General features: G+C 42.3%; 1 protein-coding gene across 1 annotated transcript in view; it reads right to left on the reverse strand.

Annotated features, from left to right (window-relative positions):
* Nucleotides 1–25670, reverse strand: part of ptpn4a (protein tyrosine phosphatase non-receptor type 4a) — a 164506-nt gene that overhangs the window by 56034 nt on the left and 82802 nt on the right. The window contains exons 3-7 of the mRNA XM_056288905.1: nt 17498–17605; nt 16345–16387; nt 14634–14712; nt 9280–9324; nt 8940–9039 (exon numbers count right to left, since the gene is read on the reverse strand). Of these exons, the coding sequence (XP_056144880.1) occupies nt 8940–9039; nt 9280–9324; nt 14634–14712; nt 16345–16387; nt 17498–17605 (375 nt within the window). The remainder of the gene's footprint in view (nt 1–8939; nt 9040–9279; nt 9325–14633; nt 14713–16344; nt 16388–17497; nt 17606–25670) is intronic.

A 25670-nucleotide genomic window follows, 5' to 3' on the forward strand; every position in this document is an offset into this window, starting at 1 on the left:
ATTACGAAAATATACTGCTCAAAAAAATAAAGGGAACACCTAAAAACACAATATAGACCTCGATGAATGAAATATTTCAGCTGAAAATCTTTATTTATTAGACAGAGGAATGTGTTTAGAGCAAAATAACCTAAGAATGATCAATGGAAATCAAAATCATTAGCCCATTAAGGTCTGGATTCAGAATCATACTCAAAATCAAAGTGGAAAATGAGAACATAGGCTGATCCAACTTCTGTGGAAATTCTTCAATACGATTCAAAATGAGGCTCAGTAGTGTGTGTGGCCTCCACGTGCCTGTATGCACTCCCTACAACGTCTGGGCATGCTCCTGATGAGACGACGGATGGTCTCCTGAGGGATCTCCTCCCAGACCTGGATCAGGGCATCGGTCAACTCCTGGACAGTCTGTGGTGCGACATCGCGTTGGCGGATGGTACGAGACATGATGTCCCAGAGGTGCTCGATTGGATTCAGGTCTGGGGAACGTGCAGGCCAGTCCATAGCATCAATGCCCTCGACATACAGGAACTGCTGACACACTCTGGCCACATGAGGACGAGCATTGTCATGCATGAGCAGGAACCCAGGGCCCACTGCACCAGCATATGGTCTGACAATGGGTCTGAGGATCTCATCCCGGTACCTAATGGCAGTCATGGTACCTCTGGCTAGCACGTAGAGGTCTGTGCGGCCCTCCAAGGATATGCCTCCCCAGACCATCACTGACCCACCGCCAAACCGGTCATGCTGGAGGATGTTGCAGGCAGCAGAACGTTCTCCACAGCATCTCCAGACTCTCTCACGTCTGTCACATGTGTTCAGTGTGAACCTGCTCTCATCTGTGAAGAGCACAGGGCGCCAATGGCGAATCTGCCAACCAAGATGTTCTCTGGCAAAAGTCAATCGGGCTGCACGGTGTTGGGCTGTGAGCACAGGCCCCAATTGTGGACGTCGGGCCCTCATACCATCCTCATGCATTCTGTTTCTCACTGTTTGAGCAGAAACCTGCACATTAGTGGCCTGTTGAAGGTCGTTCTGTAGGGCTCTGGCAGTGCTCCTCCTGTTCCTCCTTGCACAAAGGACCAGATAGCGGTCCTGCTGCGGGGTTGTTGTCCTCCTGCGGCCCCCTCCACGTCTCCTGGTGTACTGGCCTGTCTCCTGGTACCTCCTCCATGCTCTGGACACTGTGCTGGGAGACACATCAAATCTTCTTGCCACAGCATGCATTGATGTGCCATCCTGGATGAGCTGCACTACCTGAGCAACTTCTGTAGGTTGCAGATACTGCCTCATGCCACCTCTAGTGGTGAGGGCACTAGCAAAATGAAAAACTAACCAAAGATCGGCCAGAAAAGACGAGGACAGGCAAATGGTCTGTGGCCACCACCTGCAAATCCATTCCTGTTATAGGGGTTGTCTTGCAAATTGTCTAATTTCCACCTGGTGGAAATTAGACAATTTACCAACAGGTGAAATTGATTCACAAATCAGTGTTGCTTCCTAACTGGACAGGTTGATATCTCAAAAGTGTGATTGACTTGGAGCTACATTGCATTGCTTATGTGTTCCCTTTATTTTTTTGAGCAGTGTATATGAGTAGATATACTATACACACATAAATAAATGCATGACAAACTGGTTAGAGGGATCAGAGTCTGTTTTTTTTTTTTTTTTACTTTAAAACTTCCATCTGGAAGCTTTTTAAACAGAATTTGCTGTTCAGCACACCAGGGATGTCTTCTCAGTCATAGTGTTATCTGTGTTTACTACGTCTTTCAGTAACTTAGCCAGGTAAACATCAGTGCTGGATTTATAGGGGTAAGTGGGGTCAAACGTGGTAAATAAGATTAATTTGCGTGTACAGATTAATTGTGAGCATTAATTATATATATATAGGAGAGAGAGAGAGCAAGAGAGAGAGAGAGAGAGAGAGAGAGAGAGAGAGAGAGAGAGAGAGAGAGAGAGAGAGAGAGAGAGAGAGAGAGAGAGAGAGAGAGAGAGAGAGAGAGAGCGCACATTTTTATATGTATTTTCAACAGTACCACCCCGGCCCTTTAAGTCCTTGCTTTTTCAAAACAAGCCCCAACCCCTATCCCATTGGTCGTAATGTTTCGGGTGTTATTCTTCAATTTTTTTTCAAATGTTATTTGTCCTCCCATTGGTTGCTGTGCACTGTAACTAGGGGAATGGCGTGGGGCAATGTAGTATTTATTGGCTGTGTGTTCTTTCTTTGTTGTTTAACCACATGAGTGCGTTACACACGAAACAAGCTTGTATTGTAATGTATTTAAGTTTTTTTTCCTACATCTATATACATAAAAGCAAGCAATACTTGGGGTCAACTATCCAAGGTAACGGGGTGTGCAGAAGAGAGGTGAAGAAGAGAGTGCAGGCAGGGTGGAGTGGGTGGAGAAGAGTGTCAGGAGTGATTTGTGACAGAAGGGTACCAGCAAGAGTTAAAGGGAAGGTTTACAAGATGGTTGTGAGACCAGCTATGTTATATGGTTTGGAGACAGTGGCACTGACGAAAAGACAGGAGGTGGAGCTGGAGGTGGCAGAGTTGAAGTTGCCAAGATTTTCACTGGGAGTGACAAAGAAGGACAGGATTAAGAACGAGTATATTAGAGGGACTGCTCAGGTTGGACGGTTTGGCGACAAAGCAAGACAGGCAAGATTGAGATGGCTTGGACATGTGCGGAGACGAGATGCTAGGTATATTGGGAGAAGGATGCTGAATATGGAGCTGCTAGGGAAGAGGAAAAGAGGAAGGCCAAAGAGGAGGTTTATGGATGTGGTGAGGGAAGGACATGCAGGTGGCTGGTGTGACAGAGGAAGACACAGAGGACAGGAAGAAATGGAAACGGATGATCCGCTGTGGCGACCCCTAACAGGACCAGCCGAAAGTAGTAGTAGTAGTGGTAGAGATGTATAAGCAAGCAAATTTTAGCATTTATGAAACTATAGCCAATTAATGTTTGGTATTTCTACTCGATGAATGACTCAAATGTATTAATCCACTACCAAAATTGTGATAGATTAACTTTCTGTCAATAGACCAACTGATTATTCGACTAATTGTTTCAGCACTATGCAACTAAATTGATGAATCAAGCAGAATAAACAAGGCTTGATGAAAGAAAAAAGTGGTATATAGAAAAGTGACATTATTTACAAAATGCTGAATCTTTGGCAGCTTTCAGAGCCCTTACAGAGAAGAGCTTTGAAGCAAATCCCTAAAGCCAATAGCTTGTTAGCTAGTGGTTAAAAGTGAAAATGGCCCTCAGTTTAAACAAGTACTCCCCAGACAAACCCAGTGCCCTGTAGCCTAAGCATATTGACCCAAAAATCAATTCTAACCAACACTCCTATTGATGAACTTCACAGCTCCAGGGAGAAATATATGTGCAGTCAATATTGTAAGTAAGACAGCAGGCTTAAAATGGTCTTACTTTCTTCTTCACTGGTATGATTTTTTTGACATCAATCAACAAGGAGGCTAATGAAGATCCTAAAAAGCCAGCGGTCTGATACTGTCTCATATTTATTTTTTCGAGATGGAATCCATACTTAATGCTCAGCTAGTTAAAGCAGATGGGATCCCGAATAATTATGCTATCGACCAAACCGCAGAACACCAGTGTTCCCTGAGCACATTTCTGCTAAAAAAGAGAAACTACTTTACATCGACAACAAAAAGAAATCAACTTTTTAAAGTAAATTCTTACAAATGAGGGAGGTGCATTGACACCAAGTCAATTACCAGCAACTAAAAGTAGAAACCTTCCTGAGGAAGCAATCCTTATGTTTTTTTTTCAGACCTTGTTTGAGGAATTTCAGCTAGCCAGACAGATATTTTATAAAAAATGTATTAATATGACTGAAATAAAATTGTGTTTTCAGAATGCAAGCTTTCATATGAGGTTTAATTTGATCAGCCCTGGCACTTAGGCCTAGCTAACTGAATTAGCGGCAGAGCAGCTGCTTCAAGCCGTTTTTCCCAAAGCAAACATTTATCTTCATAATCTGGACTGGCACTGTGCAAAGTGACAATACGAACATGGAGCTAGAGTATGTTTGTGTGTGTGTGTGTGTATGTGTGTGTGTCTTTCATCATGTCGGTAGTCCATTCTAATCTCTGACCTATATAGCAGTGAAATTCCCCATGAAATGCTTTAGAGTGGCAGAGAGAGAGCAAAAGCACGAGAGAGAGAGCGAGCGAGCAATAGTGAAGATTTTCCCTCACTATTGCTCTCTCTTCTCTCACATCTTCGTTTGGGGGAAAAATGTGAAAGAAGAGGAGAGAGAGAGGGAGAAAGTCATGGAAAGAGAGGTGCAGAGGGAGAGAGAAATACAGAGACGATCTTCTACAACTACTACTACTACTACTTTCGGCTGGTTCCGTTAGGGGTCGCCACAGTGGATCATCCGTTTCCATTTCTTCCTGTCTTCTGCATCTTCCTCTGTCACACCAGCCACCTGCATGTCTTCCCTCACCACATCCATAAACCTCCTCTTTGGACTTCCTCTTTTCCTCTTTCCTGGCAGCTCCATATTCAGCATCCTTCTCCCAATATACCCAGCATCTCTCCTCCACATATGTCCAAGCCATCTCAATCTTGCCTCTCTTGCTTTGTCACCAAGCCCTCCAACTTGAATGGTCCCTCTAATATACTCATTCCTAATCCTATCCTTCTTCGTCACTCCCAGTGAAAATCTTAGCATCTCCAACTCTGCCACCTCCAGCTCCACCTCCTGTCTTTTCATCAGTGCCACTGTCTCCAAACCATAGAAGATGGCTGGTCTCACAATCATCTTGTAAACCTTCCCTTTAACTCTTGCTGGTACCCTTCTGTCACAAATCACTACTGACACTCTTCTCCACCCACTCCACCCTGCCTGCACTCTCTTCTTCACCTCTCTACTGCACTCCCATTTACTTTGGACAGTTGACCCCAAGTATTTAAACTCATATGCCTTCGTGACCTCCACTCTTTGCATCCTCACCATTCCACTGTCCTCCCTCTCATTCACACATAGGTATTCCGTCTTGCTCCTACTGACTTTCATTCCTCTTCTCTCTAGTGCATACCTCCACCTCTCCAGGCTGTCCTCAACCTGCACCCTACTCTCGCTACAGATCACAATGTCATCTGCGAACATCATCGTCCATGGGGACTCCTGCCTGATCTTGTCCGTCAACCTGTCCATCACCATTGCAAACAAGAATGGGCTCAGAGCCGATACTTGATGTAATCCCACCTCCACCTTGAACCCATCTGTCATTCCAACTGCACACCTCACCATTGTCACACTTCCCTCATACATATCCTGCACCACTCCTACATACTTCTCTGCAACTCCCGACTTCCTCATACAATACCACACCTCTCTCGGCACCCTGTCATATGCTTTCTCCTAATCCACAAAGACACAATGTAACTCCTTCTGGCCTTCTCTATACTTCTCAATCAACATTCTCAAAGCAACCATCACTTCTGTGGTGCTCTTTTGTGGCATGAAACCATACTGCTGCTGGCTAATCATCACCTCTCCTCTTAACCTAGCTTCTATTACTCATATCTTTATGCTGTGGCTGATCAATTTTATACCTCTGTAGTTGCTACAGTTCTGCACATCGCCCTTGTTCTTAAAAATCAGTACCAGTATGCTTCTTCTCCACTCCTTAGGCATCCTCTCACTTTCCAAGTTTGTGTTAAACAATCTAGTTAAAAACCCCACTGGAGAGAGAAATACAGAGACAATGGAGGAGGAAAAATTTTAAAAAAAGACAGGGGAGTGAAAGGGAAACGAGAGGAGTAGAAAGATTAGGAATGAACACCAACACAGAAAGGGAAAGTGAAAGACAGTTTGACAAATAAAGGGGTTGACTGATAGACAGACGACTGGCATATCAATGTGTCAAGAGTCATTATTAAGGTCAGTATGAGGGCAGAGTGCCCAGTCAGCAAACACAGCAAATCAGATCAGAGGTAAAGTTCAATGTCATACACTACCAAACTAGCCTAAACCGGGCTGAGTCTACAGTATTGTTTCTCAACCGGTGGTTCGGGGAAAAAGTGAATGAGGCTCTGACTGATGTGTATAAGGCACATCCTATAAAGGGACTTGTTGTGTGTTCTCATATATTGGCTGGACAATTCACAGCAAAGGCAATGTGTAGTTCCCAATGGAATGGCAGTGGAAAATGACAGTTTGGAGCTTAAGATCACGGAAGTAGACCCATGATGTCTTAACATTACATGATGGTGTTTCATTCATAATTAACACCAGCATGAAAGATGAGAATTCATCCATCCATCCATCCATTATCCGAACTGCTTATCCTGCTCTCGGGGTTGCGGGGGTATTGGAGCCTATCCGAGCAGTCATTGGGCGGCAGGCGGGGAGAAACCCTGGACAGGCCACCAGGCTATCACAGGGCCCACACACACACACAAACACACACACACACGCACACACACACACACACACACACACACACACACACACACACACACACACACACACATTCACACCTAGGGACAATTTAGTACGGCTGATTCACCTGAGCTACATGTCTTTGAACTGTGGGAGGAAACTGTAGCACCCGGAGGAAACCCATGCAGACACGGGGAGAACATGCAAACTCCACACAGAGGACGACCCTCAAAGTTGGACTACCACGGGGCTCGAACCCAGGGCCTTCTTGCTGTGAGGTGACCTTGCTAACCACTGCACCACCGTGCCGCCAAAGACGAGAATTCGTTTTCAGAACTCTTGATATGCCCTTACCTTGCGAGGCAGCGGGATTCATGAGATCATGCAAATCCATCTTGCCAGGCTGCAAGTTACATGCTTGTGGCCAAACCACATTGGTTCGGACCAATCAGCTTCCTATGAGGAACTGGCAGCTATGGGCGTGGTCTAGGTGTGACGACAGCGAGAAGTGACTGTTCGTTCGAAAACAACAATGGCAGCTCCTAAAGAGGTTAGCATAGATGCGGTGATAGCATCAGTTATATCTGAACTGGAGAGTATTTCTTAATTTAAAGAAGAGCAAAGAATGGCTATGGAGGCTCTTTTTTTTGATGGAAAAGATTTTATCGCTCTTCTTCCTACTGGCTTCAGCAAGAGTCTGATTTGATCTGACTTTTTTTTTTTTTGGTTTGGATTTTTACCCTTTTCTCTTCTCAGTTGAACTTGGTCAATTACCTCACTCTCCCAAGCCGTCCCGGTCGCTGCTCCACCCCCTCCACCAATCCGGAGAGGGCTGCAGACTACCACATGCTTCCTCTGATACATGTGGAGTCGCCAGCCGCTTCTTTTCACCTGACAGTGAGGAGTTTTGCCAGGGGGACGTAGTATGTGGGAGGATCATGCTATTCCCCCTCCCCCCTGGAACAGGTGACCCGAGAAACCAGGACATATACCCACATCCGGCTTCCCACCCGCAGACATGGCCAATTGTGTCTGTCGGGATGCCTGACCAAGCCAGAGGCAACACAGGGATTCAAACCAGTGATCCCCGCATTGATAGGCAATGGAACAGACCACCACACCACCCGGATGCCCTTGATCTGATTGCTTGAGTTAGCCCGTGATAGACAGTGATAGATAGATGGTTCATCCAATCACCTGCCAAGTATTTTTTTTTAAAGTGCCTGCCCTTTTCCAAACACTTTCCAAGGATGACTTGTCAGATGGTTATGTGTAACAAACCATCTGGCACATCAGGTTAGATATGCCCCAGAATTTCACAGAATCACAGAGCTTAGGCTTGGATCAACCAGAGTGCACTAGCTGTTCTAGATGCTGGCAGAGGTCTGTGTAGCTATGCCACAGACCAGCTTGCTTAGCCGTCTAATAGCTCAAATATCACTGAGCTGAGTCTGGCCTACATGTTGTTGAAGCAATTAAATGAAAAATGAAAGTTTGTTCTTCTATCCTCCACCATATTTAAGATTGAACAGATGCGTTTCATAAAACATCTGTATGGACTTGACAGAGTCTAATTTCAAGAACCACTGATGCTGCAACTAGATGGCATGTTGCAAAAAAATGTCTGGGAAGCTTTCACTTTTAACTGAAAAATTGCTTGATTTTAGCCTGAAGGCCTCAACGTTTGTACATCCTTCCATTATCCAAACCGCTTTTCCTTACTCAAGGTCTTGGGGATGCTGGAGCCTATGCCAGCAGCCATTGGGAGGGAGGCGAGGAGACACCCTGGACAGACCGCTAGACCATCACAGGGCCAACACACACACAAACATTCACACCTAGGGACAATTTAGTACAGCCGATTCACCTGACCTACATGTCTTTGGACTGTGGGGGGAAACTGGAGCATCCAGAGGAAACCCACGCAGACATGGGGAGAACATGCAAACTCCACACAGAGGACGTCCCGAGACGACCCCCAAGGTTAGACTACCCCGGGTCTCAAACCCAGCACCTTCTTGCGGTGAGGCGACCGCGCTAACCATTGTGCCACCATGACGCTCAACATTTGTTTTTACTAGCAAAAAACTGCAGAGTTTGTAGCTGTGTAACCAATTTGTAACATTCAAATGAGACTGGGTTGAATCAGGTGTTGACAGACATAGCAACATTATGATGTTCAGCGGGATGAAAATCCTTGTAGGGTTCAAAGTTTCAATTTTTTTTCTACACCAATTTGTACCAGCCAACAGTGAATGGAAAACAGCCACAAGCTAGCAGACTGGGAGCAATTCTACAACTGCTGATAGTGTCAATTAACACCAAATGCCATAATGGATTTCTAATGGGTTTGAAGAAGCACAAATGTATGGGACAACCACACATTTCATTTGACTCGTGTGTGTGTGTGTGTGTGTGTGTGTGTGTGTGTGTATGTGTGTGTGTGTGTGTGTGTGTTTGCGTGTGTGTGTCAGCTAAAGACAGACCTAATGAATAGCCTTCCCATCATTATCTGGAGTGTAGGTATCCAGGGAGCAGTACTTACACTGAACAGCATAGGATGCCAAGAGCGCGGCTGTGTTGTGGGGACAGGGCAATCTGTGGAAACCACAAGCAGAGGAACACACACATACAAACACACATACACAGACACAGACACAGACACACACACACACACACAAAAAGGGTTTTAATTGTTGCAAAACAAATTTTAGAAAAAAATCTTGGTCGTGTGAGAAAGATGTGTTTAAAACTCTTTTAAAAGTAATGCTAATAGCTCCACTAAATAGTCACCAACCCTATTTAAATCAACATGTAAAGTCTTGACCAGATACTCACCTTCCAGTTAATATGTCCTGCTTTATCTGGAGAAAATATTGGTACCTGGGGGAGGGAACATTTGATGAAGATTAGAGCCATTTGAAATAAATAGCCTATATAACATACACAAAATAGTGAGTGTTAATGGATGAGTACAAATAAGGGCCATAAAAACACCCAAACATCGTTTCTGCAGATGCAGACAGCTTTGAATTTTATGACCCAAATTAGGTGCGTATATGACTCATTGATGCACAGCATTTGGTTTATATTGCTGATCCTTACAATAGATTTTGCTGGAGTTGTCTGTTCAACCACGAAGAATTGTGTATCACTCATAGTTATAGCGTATTTATTAGCGCATGAACTTATTTGTCACAATCTAGTTATTGCTGAAGTATTACCCTGAGTACTCTAGTCATGAGTGGGAAATGGCTGGTGGTCCAAAACACTTTAATCTTCTTTTACAAAAAGACATCAGATTTGTAAAACAAGGCATGTAGTTTTTTAAAGGATGACGGTAGCATCATTACTGCAGTTTCAATGAAGTTAAGTGGGTAGTTTTAAATGCATAGTTTTAAGAGAAGACTCCAAATCCAGAGATTTAGTAATTTTACAGGAGGCAACACTCATCCGGTTTTCTTGCTGTCAGCACAGCAGTTATTGTACCGAGTGTTGCTGCTATGTTATACACTGTAATACACCACTGATGTCAAATACAGGACTTATTTCCAAAGAGGTTATCAAGAGATTGTGAAGTCGTATCTAGAAAAAATAATATAGCAGAACACCAGGACAGGGTCACAACCCTCTGTATCTGGAGTACACAATATAACTGTTGATAAGGCCAGGGGACAGTAAGGCCTTGACCGTGAAGGTAAACTGAAGACAACTCAGAAGAAGGGCTCTCATGCCTCAGCAGACAGAGGTGCAGATCGTGTGCCCGTGAAACATATAATCCACCTTGTCTTTTGTTCAATGAGACTTCAATATGTTCAATATCCAACATGAATACTACACAGTATTTTTTTCTTGCACTGTGCACAGAAAGATATCCATTAATCCATAATTCATGCAAACTTGCAAATTACATTGTTTAAATATTTCAATAATCTGCAGTACATTGATGTTTCTTTACAGATAATGTTGAATGTCTTTATTTTGATGATCCCACTAAGACAAGTTCTAATCTTTAAACCAATTATTTATGTATTTATTCATTCATTCATTTAGTTTCACTGAATGCATGCATATATATGTCTCTAATACCCTGGTTTTTTTAATTGTTGAAAGTCTTTTATTTTATTCCTTGTATTTTGTGTTTGTGATATTTGAGATACAAAACGTTTTGTGTTAATTGTAAAATCACTTCTATGACATTGGAAAAAAGAAGGAAAATTGAGTGAGAAGTACTGGGACCGTGCTTTCCTCATGGCCCCAACAGAATTTAGTGACATAGCCAAGGCCTGCAAACAATCAACTGATAAAAAAGATTGAATGCAGTGCATACACAGTCAAGTTCAAGTTCGACTTCATTGTCATGCATTAGAAAAACAATGAAATTCCTGTGCTCTGGCTTTCGCTTCCTTAACACAAAGGACATGAAAACACAACAATGTGAGGTGCATATGGGTGCGTCAGCTGTTCAGCAGCCTGACCCCCCTACCTGTTGTTTTACCTCTTTTTTTCCCTTTTTTTTGGGGAGGGGGTGTCCAAATCCTAGTTAGGGGGGATCAGACCCCCCGGTGTGTGATTTGATGCTCCAGTGGCTTTTTTTAGATGGAAGGAACGAGAACAGAACATGAGCGGGGTGGCTGGTGTCCTTAATGATGTTTTGGGCTTTCCTTTTGCAGCAAGTGGTGTAAATATTATGAAGTTGTGGTAGTTCTGCGCCAATGATTTTTGCAGCTGTCTTTACAGGTTTTTGAAGCAGTCTGCAGTCCTGAGCAGTCAGGTTGCCAAACCACACTGTGATACAGCCTGTCCAGACACTCTCCATGGTACTGCCATAAAAGTTCATAAGAGTTTTGATATTCATACCAAAACTGTTGAGACGCCTCAGAAAATACAGTCTCTGCTGTGCCTTCTTGAGGATGCAATTGGTGTTGAGAGACCATGTGAGGTAGTCTGTTATGTTTAAACAGAGAAATCGAAAACTGTCCACAAATTCAACAGATGACCCATTGATGGAAATAGGAATGTGATTTTCTCTGATCCTTCTAAAGGCAACAATGTTTGTTTTTTTTTTGTCTCATTGAAATTTAGAGAGAGGTTATCATGGCCCCATATGGTTAAATCTTCCACTTCCCTCCTATTGGCCCTCTCATCACTGTCTCTTATTAGTCCAATCACTGTGGTGTCGTCTGTGAATTTTATGGTCCTGTTATTTTTATAATTTACAACACAATTATGTATGAACAGACTGTACAACAGAGGACCGAGACAGCAGCCCTGATGTGCACCAGTCCTAAGAAATAATGTGGATGAGCACGTTTTACCTATTCCCAGTCCTGGGCCTGTCTGTCAGGAGATCAAATAGCCAATTACAGATAGCGTTCCCCAGACCAAGACCTCTGAGTCTCAACACCAGTTTGGATGGTACAATTGTATTAACAGCAGAGCTGTAACCAATGAACAACAATCTGACATAGGTATTTTTCTTTTCAAAGTGTACTAAAGCAGTACGCAGAGCAATTGAGATAGTGTCATATACAGATCTATCTACATCCTAGAGTCTCTATTATTTTTAACTTTCCTAGGTCACTATTTCTCAAACCACAGGCCAAGCCTCTAAAATGGGTCCTCTAAAATAGGCGCAGACCTTTAAAATCGGTCACTGACCCTTTTCTTTTGGGTCCCTACACACCAAAACTCTAATTGTATCAGGTGATACAATTGAGTTTACAAAATGTGGGACCAACACAGTTGTAGAATACTTAAAAACCCAAATGAGAACCTTTTCACCAGAACCATTCTTATGTTATTGATCTCCAGAGCAGAGGGCTTCTACAATTGGCAACACCTTCCCACATTCCAGCACCATGATAATAATAATGTCATAGCCCATTAATCCCTTGAGGTGTGTCAACTAAAATTCCGGATGTGATGGGAACATAGGGTTTTGCTCAAGGACACCTTGGAAGGGCTTGAACCTGGGTCCCTACTCATTACACTAGACTGCTTTGCAGGCATGGCAGGCCGGATAGAATATTTCAGACTAGACAGCAAATTGGGAAAATTAAATTCGGCAAGATTGTCCTGCATAACAGACTCCAAAAACATTGTCTTTTACATTCAGTGAAAGATGCCCCCACAACATTCCCTACTTCCTTTCTTCCAGTATGGCTGCAGGAAAATTTGTGTGTCAGAAAGGCTACTTTGTGACAAATGCTTCCGATGCATTTTAGATGACAGCCCCAGAAGGAGATGTTTCATGTGTAGATAACACATGAAACTCATAAGTTTGTGATGCTCGTCACATACAGCACAGGAATATTCAATGAGATAATGATTTTTTTCAGCTTTCTGTACATTGTGTACTAAAATCTCCTTATTTCCACAATGTACAGTATAAATATCACATTTGTTCTCAAGTGAAGGGGATGCACTGCCCTTTTTAAAAACAAAATATAAGATTTAAATACAGTGTAAGTACAAAAAAGTACATAAGTACAAAAAAAAAAACAAGTACAATTTATATACAGTTTCACTGACATTAAAATGACCAGTCTAGAATTTCAGCTAAATAGGAATGCTTTTTTTCCCCTTTTAAAATCCATGCTGTGACATACCTCTCTCTCTATTTCGGTCTCTCCTTATTTTCCAGACTCAGCAAGAGTTAGAATCTGTTTTATTATCCAAGTAAGTTTCTCATAAAAATACTTGGATTTGACGGGCTGTTAAGATGAAACGTACAGGGTGAAACAATGATATGATGTAGAAAAGCCACACTGAGGAGGCAAAAAGAGGAAAGAGTTTTAGGGAATAATCATCTCTTCTGCACAAAGTCCAATAAGAAAGATTAAAAAGTTCATAAATGTGGAAAATCTGTAAATATTGTGTCCTTGGTGTACAATATTCACACTTAAGTATGTTGCACTGGTATTAACAGGAATAAAAGGGATAAGCTCCTGTCAAGATCAGCCATTACAAAAAAAAAAACCAACAATACAAAGACTTTAGTCTGTAGTCTCGCCTTTATACAAATCCTCTGCATGCAACCACTTGAGTGCATTCAGTCTAATTAGCAGACTGAGTAATGGTCTACTGCTCTCGGATTTAAGAGTTAATACACTCAATAACCTTTTTTCATGTGGAAGAAAAAGCCCTTTTAAATATTCCTCCATTATATCCTTTAGGAAGAGTATACATTCCACTTAATCGCTCTTCACTTATTCACTTTGTGCATTAAAATGTACTTCATTTGTTTAGCTTATACAAATAATGTGTATTAGGATTTCACATCATTTTATGAAGTTGGAATTGAGTTTGCTTTGTCTTTCCTTGGTAATGTGAACAAGTATTCCAGTTAGCCTGGCCATGGTCATTAAAAGGTATATTTCACTATGACACTAAACTGACAGTCTTTGTAGTTTATCCTTTCATTCTAGTGATTGCAGGTAAACTGTTTCTTTTGAGGGGCAGCACTGTGCCCAAGTTGTGCCTCATAGCAAGAGGATCCTGGCCAGACTTTTGTGTGGAGTTTGCATTTTCTGCTTGTGTTGGTGCGAGTTTCCTATGGGCACACCAGTTTCCTCCCATAAAACAGAGACAGAGACATGAATGTCAGGTAATTTTTTTTAACTACTTTATTAATCCCCCTTAGGGAAATTCTTCCTCTGCATTTAACCCATCCTAGCTGTGTAGCTAGGAGCAGTGGGCAGCTGCCGTGCAGCGCCCGGGGACCAACTCCAGTTCGTCTTGCCATGCCTCGGTCAGGGGCACAGACAGCAGTACTAACCCTAACATGCATGTCTTTTTGATGGTGGGGGAAACCGGAGCACTCGGAAAAACCTACTGCAGACACGGAGAGAACATACAAACTGCACACAGAGGACGACCTGGGATGGACCCCCCCCCCCCAAGGTCGGCCAATCCAGGGGTTTGAACCCAGATCCTCTTGCTGTGAGGCAACAGCGCTAACCCACTGGGCCACTCTTAATTCTAAATTGAGACGCTAAACTGCCCATAGGTATAAAGGGTGTATAACTGATTTTGTGTTTCTGTGATGGACTGGCAAACACTCAAAGAGTAACTCCCTGACTTCCATCAGATTGCATGCTGGGATAAACTCAAGCTCTCTCTATAAGCCTGTGTCGGATGAATGGGTGTAGAGAATGAATGTATGACTTTACATGATTTATGCCTCTTACCGTGTGTACTCTTCCTGAAGTTTGCCGGGATCCGTCACAAAGAACTTGACTCTGAAGCTCAGGTTGTGGGGTGACCCTCCTAGGAAAATGACAGCAGACAGTTAAAGGGGATAGATAGATAGATAGATAGATAGATAGATAGATAGATAGATAGATAGATAGATAGATAGATAGATAGATAGATAGATAGATAGATAGATAGATAGATAGATAGATAGATAGATAGATAGATAGATAGATAGATAGATAGATAGATAGATAGATAGATAGATAGATAGATAGATAGATAGATAGATAGATAGATAGATAGATAGATAGATAGATAGATAGATAGATAGATAGATAGATAGATAGATAGATAGATGGATAGATGGATAGATAGATAGATGGATAGATGGATAGATGGATGGATGGCTAGATAGATAGATAGATAGATAGATAGATAGATAGATAGATAGATAGATAGATAGATAGATAGATAGATAGATAGATAGATAGATAGATAGATAGATAGATAGATAGATAGATAGATAGATAGATAGATAGATAGATAGATAGATAAATAAATAACTGTTATATTCAGCACATCAGGGTTAGCCTATTGCCTTTCATATATGCATTTGATTGGATGGGAAATGTTAGGCAGTGTTGTGATAACTGCTGTGATTACTGTATGTCATATATGCAATATAAGTTTATTATGAATCCGAATCATGTTTACTGGCCATGTAGGTTTGCACTACATGGACTTTGACTCCAGTTTCCTGATTCTGTCATTATACGTAACATAAATTAACAACACTGCAACACAACAATCTTGAGATATATACACAAGGATTGACTATATACAGGGGAAATAAGAGGCGAAATAGTGCAATGGTGCAGAGAATATATCAGAGATGCTGAAATAAACATTAGCAGGTTATTTCCATGCATGTCTGAGGGAGATATACATGACAGTGTACCAGTATATGTACAATGTACAGTACAGTAGACACAAATGGCTGGATTTATTTGACAGTGTTAAGCGTTCATTTGAATGACAGCCTGCAGAAAGAAACTACTCTATGTGAAAGGTATTCAGGTTTGATGTTAGTTATTCTAAATTTATGTGTTTCCTTGCACAGTAAATGAGTAAGCAATTTGTCTTGCCAGAGTGTTGCAAAACTACTCAAAAACAAAGAGCCCCCTTTTTTCCTACTGATACCCATTCTGATACACATTCTATTACTCATTATCAAGAATAAGAGCAGAGTTGAAATGAAGTTAAATCATTGCTTAAGGCGGTCTGTAAATTTTAAATTATGCTCAGTGTACTGCAGACTGTTGCTGGAGGTGGAGTGTGAGTTTTTTAAACTGCTGCTGAAGGTGGACAGTGAGCCATCTCTTAAAACTGCAAGTAGATGTTGGCTGAATCTGTATGCTTAAGATGGACTGTGTACTATTCACTAAAATGGCTAGTAGATTTTGAGATTAGTGTTTAAGGTGGAATGCACACTAATGAGTAAACTAGCCAGTAGGCTTGAAATTGGTGCTTGAGGCGAACTGTGAACTAATGACTGAATTTGTGTCTGGAATCTGAAGATTGTTCTTAGGGTGGAAAACAGATTTAGTTTGCACAGGCCTTGGCTTGTAGACCATCAAACTATTGATTTAAGTGGACTGTGAACTGTTGCTTAAGGTGGAATACTGCTGTGTGTAGTTCACCTACTTTTTAACTGTTTCCTGATGGGTTTGTTGGGATCCAGCCAGCGCTGTAAAACATTGATGAGGAGAGACTTAGAGACACCATAACACTTCCACAGTACTGCTACAAACATCCATTATTCACCAGGTCCTCAGTGCAACACACACACACACACACACACACACACACACACACACACACACACACACACACACACACACACACACACACACACACACACACACACACACACACACACACACACACACACACACACACGACTCTACATAGACCATACACAGGCATACGCACATCTTCAAAGGCATGCATGCATGCATGCATGCATGCACACAGAAATGTGCACACACACACACACACACACACACACATATGCATCCGCATACACAGTACAGCCACACAAACACACATAGGCATGAACATGGTTAGGTAAAAGAGCATATACTCTCCCCCCTACACAATCTCACATTGTGTACACAAACAGACATTCAAACACACCTACAGTATGGCACATTTGTCTCACTGAGTTTATTTCCACTCCAGTTAGTGGTGAATTCTAGGCAAGGTGACCAAACCCGTGTATGCACGTATGTATTTATGTGCACATTCATATGCACACCTTTGTGCAAAGAAAAAAATGCAAGTGTATTCAATTGCTCTCATGCATTTGTGCACTTCAGTTTGTAAGAGCGACCTTTTAGTCATCTGTGTTCTGCCTGGCATATCTTTATCAGGCTAAAAATACCTTGTTCTCTTAAATTCCTTTCATTGTTTTAAAACAGCCTAATATTACAACATTAGGTTATATCATTTCACACAGTAGCCCACTTTTGGCATACAAGCATGAATGAAAGACATCTTTGCTGATGGGTTTGTTGGGATCCAGCCAGTGCTGTAAAACATTGATGAGAGACTGGGAGACACCATAACACTTCTACAGTATGCAAGCAGTGAGCAGTTTGTCCAAGAAAACCAAATCATGCTAGCAAAGAATAAAAGTCGTAGTGACACACACACACACACACACACACACACACACACACACACACACACACACACACACACACACACACGCACACACACACACACACACACACACACACACACACACACGTGTGTGCACGCACACATGCAGAACCATGCAGTGTAGTATGCTGACCGGCGTATCTGAAGAGTCGTCAGCCAGGTGAAGGCCAAAGTAGTCTCTCTCAGTCAGCTCCAGGTGTTTAAAGACAGCATCCAGCAACACCTGGCCATGGTCCGACTTCTGCAAGGAGCCAAAGAGAAAGAGATAGTGTGTTAGATTTGCTCGTTCACTATAACCACTTAATCCAATTCAGGGTCACTAAGAGCTTGATCTTTTCTCAGCATGTACTGGGGCAGAAGACAAGACAACACTAAGTACAGGTCACCAGTCCATCACAGGGCCCAAACACACAACCACTCATGCACCCTTTATACTTATGGGCAACTTAGTTTTCAATTGACCAAACATGCACATCTATGGACTGTGGGAGGAAACCACATCAACATGGGTAAAACACACCGACTCCGTTTGGAAGAGTTGCGATCGAAACCACAATCATCTAGCTGTGAGGAAACAGTGCTAACCACAAGACACCATGCCACACCTAGTTTGTTGGATTGCACTTGATAACAACGGTATAAACAAATAACAAACACAACAAGATTTTATCCTGGGAACTAAGCGAGAAAGAACGATACAGGAGAGAAGAAAGAAGGGCAAGAAGAGGAGATGACAGAGAGGGATTTACGGATGGCAGGGAGGAGAGTGTGGTAGAAAGAGAGGGAGGGAGGGTATGGCACACAAACAGATAACAAAAGACGAGAAAGAGGGTGGATGATAAAGAAACTACTACTACTTTCGGCTGCTCCCATTAGGGGTCGCCACAGCAGATCAAACGTTTCCATCTCTTCCTGTCCTCAGCATCTTCCTCTGTCACACCTGCCACCTGCACGTCCTCTCTCACCACATCCATAAACCTCCTCTTTGGCCTTCCTCTTCCCTGGCAGCTCCATATTCAGCATCCTTCTCCAAATATACCCAGCATCTCTCCTCCACACATGTCCAAGCCATCTCAATCTTGCCTCTCTTGCTTTGTCTCCAAACCGTCCAACCTGAGCTTTCCCTCTAAATGTGACAAGGTCGCAGGACAGAAAAAGAGAGGAATTCAAAGACGGTTTACTTGCCCCAGAGAACAGTTCTTTCTCCAAAGGGTGAGAGAGGCTAGGACAGAGGTAGAGAGACAGAGCTGGATCGTGCACAACCTTAAAAGAATGATCATGTACCACATTAAAATCACATGAGTCTGACATTCACTTTGGAAACACTTTTGAGACAGCCTATTTTCAGCAAACTTTTAAAAAGCTGAAATAAAAATGGGATTCTTAATTAGCTGATTTTAACTATTTAACAATCTCCAAGTGCATAGGGCTACGTCAAGCATTCAAAAGCTAAACAGAAGAGTTGAGGGTTTCTTTGGCTCAACAAGGCCAATCCCTTTATCAACACAGCAGTTAATTCCCCTGATGCATATGAACCCCTTATGATATAATATAGTTTTTCAATATTTCAGAATTTGCAATCAGCATTTATAATTAACAAATTCAACATTGGCATTAAAATATTGAGAGTTACTGACAGCTCTGAAAAGGGGCAACTCAAGTAACTCAATGGCTATGCGTTTGAAGGTAAAGATGACTTGGACACAAAAATCCCAGAAAGGGCCATGGAGAGGAGGAGGAAGTGAAGATGGAAGGATAGCGGGCTGTAGGGGCAGATAGATGAATGGATGCAGAGGGGAACACAATTTCATACATATATATATATATATATATATATATATATATGTTTTTTTTTTCCGAAACAGTGAATGGTGTTGAGTGCAGGAGATACAAGAAAAAAGATTTTAATGCATAGCAGTACAGGCCCGTTTCCTGTGTCTCGCACTCATCAGCTGCTCCGTGTTGATATAATATACATACATACATATACATTTATATATATATATATATATATATATATATATACACACACTACCGTTCAAAAGTTTGGGGTCACCCAAACAATTTTGTGTTTTCCATGAAAAGTCACACTTATTCACCACCATATGTTGTGAAATGAATAGAAAATAGAGTCAAGACATTGACAAGGTTAGAAATAATGATTTGTATTTGAAATAAGATTTTTTTTACATCAAACTTTGCTTTCGTCAAAGAATCCTCCATTTGCAGCAATTACAGCATTGCAGACCTTTGGCATTCTAGCTGTTAATTTGTTGAGGTAATCTGGAGAAATTGCACCCCACGCTTCCAGAAGCAGCTCCCACAAGTTGGATTGGTTGGATGGGCACTTCTTGCGTACCATACGGTCAAGCTGCTCCCACAACAGCTCAATGGGGTTCAGATCTGGTGACTGCGCTGGCCACTCCATTACCGATAGAATACCAGCTGCCTGCTTCTGCTCTAAATAGTTCTTGCACAATTTGGAGGTGTGTTTAGGGTCATTGTCCTGTTGTAGGATGAAATTGGCTCCAATCAAGCGCTGTCCACTGGGTATGGCATGGCGTTGCAAAATGGAGTGATAGCCTTCCTTATTCAGAATCCCTTTTACCCTGTACAAATCTCCCACCTTACCAGCACCAAAGCAACCCCAGACCATCACATTACCTCCACCATGCTTAACAGATGGCGTCAGGCATTCTTCCAGCATCTTTTCATTTGTTCTGCGTCTCACAAACGTTCTTCTTTGTGATCCAAACACCTCAAACTTGGATTCATCCGTCCACAACACTTTTTTCCAGTCTTCCTCTGTCCAATGTCTGTGTTCTTTTGCCCATCTTAATCTTTTTCTTTTATTGGTCAGTCTCAGATATGGCTTTTTCTTTGCCACTCTGCCCTGAAGCCCAGAATCCCGCAGCCGCCTCTTCACTGTAGATGCTGACACTGGTGTTTTGCGGGTACTATTTAATGAAGATGCCAGTTGGGGACCTGTGAGGCGTCTGTTTCTCAAACTAGAGACTCTAATGTACTTATCTTCTTGCTCAGTTGTGCAACTCGGCCTCCCACTTCTTTTTCTACTCTGGTTAGAGCCTGTTTGTGCTGTCCTCTGAAGGGAGTAGTACACACCGGTGTAGGAAATCTTCAATTTCTTAGCAATTTCTCGCATGGAATAGCCTTCATTTCTAAGAACAAGAATAGACTGTCGAGTTTCAGATGAAAGTTCTCTTTTTCTGGCCATTTTGAGCGTTTAATTGACCCCACAAATGTGATGCTCCAGAAACTCAATCTGCTCAAAGGATGGTCAGTTTTGTAGCTTCTGTAACGAGCTAAACTGTTTTCAGATGTGTGAACATGATTGCACAAGGGTTTTCTAATCATCAATTAGCCTTCTGAGCCAATGAGCAAACACATTGTACCATTAGAACACTGGAGTGATAGTTGCTTGAAATGGGCCTCTATACACCTATGTAGATATTGCACCAAAAACCAGACATTTGCAGCTAGAATAGTCATTTACCACATTAGCAATGTATAGAGTGTATTTCTTTAAAGTTAAGACTAGTTTAAAGTTATCTTCATTGAAAAGTACAGTGCTTTTCCTTCAAAAATATGGACATTTCAATGTGACCCCAAACTTTTGAACGGTAGTGTATATATATATACATACACACACACACACATATATATATATATACACACACACACACACACACACACACATATATATATATATAATAAATGCTGATGTTAGCTAGTTTCTAACTTTTGCCTTAAGTTACAGTTTAGCTAACTAAAGCTAGTGTTTGCCTTTCCTAACATTAGCTAACCGTTGTTAGCTAGCTGATAGCACGCCCTTTCATTTCCAATGTTGGCTAAATAGCTAGCTGAGCCTATGGCTTGGCATTTCATTACCAATATAAAATGTCATATATATTATGTTAGCTAACACTGGTCCTGAGTCATGAACAGTGAGATGGAGGATTAGTTGTTGTAAATATATGTTTTAACATCAATATAGAGATTATCATATCCTTTTAATAGCCTTTTATGTGGCTGTGGTGGTTTACTTATTCTTTTGCCTTTTTGATATTTGCTTTTATAATAGGCACTACCTTTGTTTTCTGTCGGGAATGCAGGAGTTTTACCTGGTTGGGTTATTGAACAATATTAAAATCCATGTATGCTGAAGGCTGAGTAATTGTATTAGTTCAAATGTTTGACTACTTCACTGGAGTCAGATTAAATTTCATTCACAGAGTCAACATGAGCAAGAGCAGTGGAGATTAAGTTGAAACTTATAAGAGTTATGACTTAGAGATGATTATGCAACCTGTATTTTTTGTAGCTGTCATGCAAGCTTCAACACTTAATACTGAGTAGGACAGTATAGGTGATGGTGAGAAGTGGAATGAAAGTCAGCAGGAGCAAGATGGAATACCTATGCATGAATGACAGGGAGGACAGTGGAATGGTGAGGATGCAAGGAGTAGAGGTGACGAAGGTGTATGAGTTTAAATACTTGGGGTCAACTGTCCAAAGTAACGGGGGGTGCAGAAGAGAGGTGAAGAAGAGAATGCAGGTAGGGTGGAGTAGGTGGAGAAGAGTGTCAGGAGTGTTTTGTGACAGAAGGGTACCAGCAAGAGTTAAAGGGAAGGTTTACAAGATGGTCATGAGACCAGCTATGTTATATGGTTTGGAGACAGTGGCGCTGACTAAAAGACAGGAGGCGGAGCTGGAGGTGGCAGAGTTGAAGATGCTAAGATTTTCACTGGGCGTGACAAAGAAGGATATGATTAGGTACGAGTATATTAGAGAGACAGCTCAGGTTGGATGGTTTGGAGACAAAGCAAGAGAGGCAAGATTGAGATGACTTGGACATGTGTGGAGGAGAGATGCTTGGTATATTGGGAGAAGGATGCTGAATATGGAGCTGCCAGGGAAGAGGAAAAGAGGAAGGTCAAAGAGGAGGTTTATGGATGTGGTGAGAGAGGACATGCAGGTGGCTGGTGTGACAGAGGAGGATACGAGGACAGGAAGAAATGGAAACGGATGATCCACTGTGGCGACCTTGAACGAGATCAGCCGAAAGAAGTAGCAGTAGATAGTATAGGTGATGGTGAGTTTTAAATTTATGTGCTGTTGTATTAGGGACACAGAGGGAGGTCAGAATGACAGTCAGAAGGCAGGAGGAGATCAGGAGGACAGAGAGTGGGCAGGACCTAGTAGCAAAGAGGTGAGTTACAAAGGAGACTGCACTAAAAGATGTATGCCATCATACCAGATATTTAGGCAAATAGTAATTTCAGAAACAGATGGGATGTGCAAAAATCATACCCTACTCTTCTCAAGTAATATGCTCGGATTTTTAATAAAGTGTTGGCTACTGACAGTAAAGGATGATGGTAATGATGTTGAATGAGATGACGTGGAATGATTTCTTTTTTCTATTAGACTATTTTTACAGTAAGAAAATAGCCGACAAATTTAGATTATTGGGTGGTCTATGCCTTTAACGTTAGTTTGGCAAAGGCCGGGATGCTGTATGGTAGTAGCACATCTGCCTACCTCTTTGGCATATTGATAGTGTTTTAGATTCTGGTACAGCATTGTGTGGGTCTGTGTTTGAGCAGAAATGAAGGTCTGCTGCTGTTGTATGTGCGTATGTGGGTCTGATTTGCTGGCAGTTTTGCCGCTAGAATACTTTCTTGGTGACCTCTGACTACAAAAGTTGTTGTGTGGTACGTGCCCCATGAGCTAGTGTAATGGATTTGATTTATCATCATCTACAGACTGCAGAAATTGCATTAAACAAGCACAATACTGTAAGGATTGTAAGACTTCAGTTCATTGAAGCATGCACCTGCCCTGTACTTGGTTCCCTTTATGCCCTGGAGAAAAAGTTGACCCCCCTACTGTCACTGTATGATTCACACTCTGAACAGAAAAAAATAAAGATGAGTAGCCAACTACTGTAAAATAACATGATGCCGTGAGTTGGTTTTCCTCCTGTCTTACCAAATTTTTTGAGTCACCAGTCGCCAGTAATTTCTATCTATCTATCGATCTAGTTATTGATCTATCTATCTATCTATCTATCTATCTATCTATCTATCTATCTATCTATCTATCTATCTATCTATCTATCTATCTATCTATCTATCTATATCTATATCTACTACCACTACTACTACTACTACTACTTTCGGCTGCTCCTGTTAGGGGTCGCCACAGCAGATCATCTGTTTCCATTTATTCCTGTCTTCTGCGTCTTCCTCTGTCACACCAGCCACCTGCATGTCTTCCCTCACCACATCCATAAACCTCCTCTTCGGCCTTCCTCTTTTCCTCTTTCCTGGCAGCTCCATATTCAGTATCCTCCTCCCCATATACCCAGCATCTCTCCTCCACACATGTCCAAGCCATCTCAATCTTGCCTCTCTTGCTTTGTCTCCAAACCGTCAAACTTGAGTGGTCCCTCTAATATAATCGTTCCTAATCCTGTCCTTCTTCGTTACTCCCAGTGAAAATCTTAGCATCTCCAACTCTGCCACCTCCAGCTCTGCCTCCTGTCTTTTCGTCAGTGCCACTGTCTCCAAACAATATAACATAGCTGGTCTCACAACCATCTTGTAAATCTTCCCTTTAACTCTTGCTGGTACCCTTCTGTCGCAAATCACTACTGACACTCTTCTCCACCCACTCCACCCTGCCTGCACTCTCTTCTCCACCTCTCTACTGCACTCCCTGTTACTTTGGACAGTTGACCCCAAGTATTTAAACTCATATGCGTTCGTCACCTCCACTCCTTGCATCCTGACCATTCCACTGTCCTCCCTCTCATTCACACATAGGTATTCCGTCTTGCTCCTACTGACTTTCATTCCTCTTCTCTCCCGTGCATAGCTCCACCTCTCCAGGCTCTCCTCAATCTGCACCCTACTCTTGCTACAGATCACAATGTCATCCGCGAACATCATCGTCCCTGGAGACTCCTGCTTGATCTCATCCGTCAACCTGTCCATCACCATTGCAAACAAGAAAGGGCTCAGAGCCGATCCTTGATGTAATCCCACCTCCACCTTGAACCCATCTGTCATTTCAACTGCACACCTCACCATTGTCACACTTCCCTCATACATATCCTGCACCACTCCTACTTCTCTGCAACTCCCGACTTCCTCATACAATACCACACCTCCTCTCTTGGCACCCTGTCATATGCTTTCTCTAAATCTACAAAGACACAATGCAACTCTTTCTGGCCTTCTCTATACTTCTCAATCAACATTCTCAAAGTAAACATCGCATCTGTCGTGCTCTTTCATAGCATGAAACCATACTGCTGCTTGCTAATCATCACCTCTCCTCTTAACCTAGCTTCTATTATATATATACTATATATCTATATCTATCTATAAACCTATCTATATCTATCTATCTATCTATCTATCTATCTATCTATCTATCTATCTATCTATCTATCTATCTATCTATCTATCTATCTATCTCTATATATATCTGTCTATATCTATATCTATATATATCTATATCAATATATCTGCTTCCTGTTTTAGTACTACACAAGAATGTTAAACCACACAAACACACACTATCTCTCTCTCTCTCCCTCTCTCTGCCTGGTCGAGAGAGAGAGAGAGAGAGAGAGAGAGAGAGAGAGAGAGAGAGAGAGAGAGAGAGAGAGAGAGAGAGAGAGAGAGAGAGAGAGAGGAGAGGAGAGAGAGAGAGAAGAGAGAGAGAGAGAGAGAGAGAGAGAGAGAGAGAGAGAGAGAGAGAGAGAGAGAGAGAGAGAGAGAGAGAGAGAGAGAGATTGTGTGTTTGCTTGCATTCATTTTTTTTTCTTTTGCCCATTTTTCTCCCCAATTTTACTTGGACAGTTATCCTATATTCCGAGTTGTCCTGGTCACTGCTCCACCCACTCTGCCGATCCGGGGAGGGCTGCAGACTACCACAAGTCTCCTCCGATACATGTGGAGTCACCAACCACTTCTTTTCACCTGACAGTGAGGAGTTTCACCAGGGGGATGTAGCGCATGGGAGGATCACGCTATTCCGCCCAGTTCCCCTCCCCCCTGAACAGGCGCCCCGACCAACCAGAGGAGGCGCCAGTGCAGCGACCAGGACACATACCCACATCCAGCTTCCCACCCGCAGACACAGCCAATTGCGTCTGTAGGGACGCCAGACCAAGTCGGACGTAACATGGGGATTCGAACCCGAGATCCCCGTTGGTAAGCAATGGAATAGACAGCTATGCTACCCAGACACGCCATTTGTATGCATTCATGCAA

Source organism: Lampris incognitus, chromosome 11 (genome assembly GCF_029633865.1).
Source record: "Lampris incognitus isolate fLamInc1 chromosome 11, fLamInc1.hap2, whole genome shotgun sequence".
In the NCBI taxonomy this organism is placed as follows: Eukaryota; Metazoa; Chordata; class Actinopteri; order Lampriformes; family Lampridae; genus Lampris; species Lampris incognitus.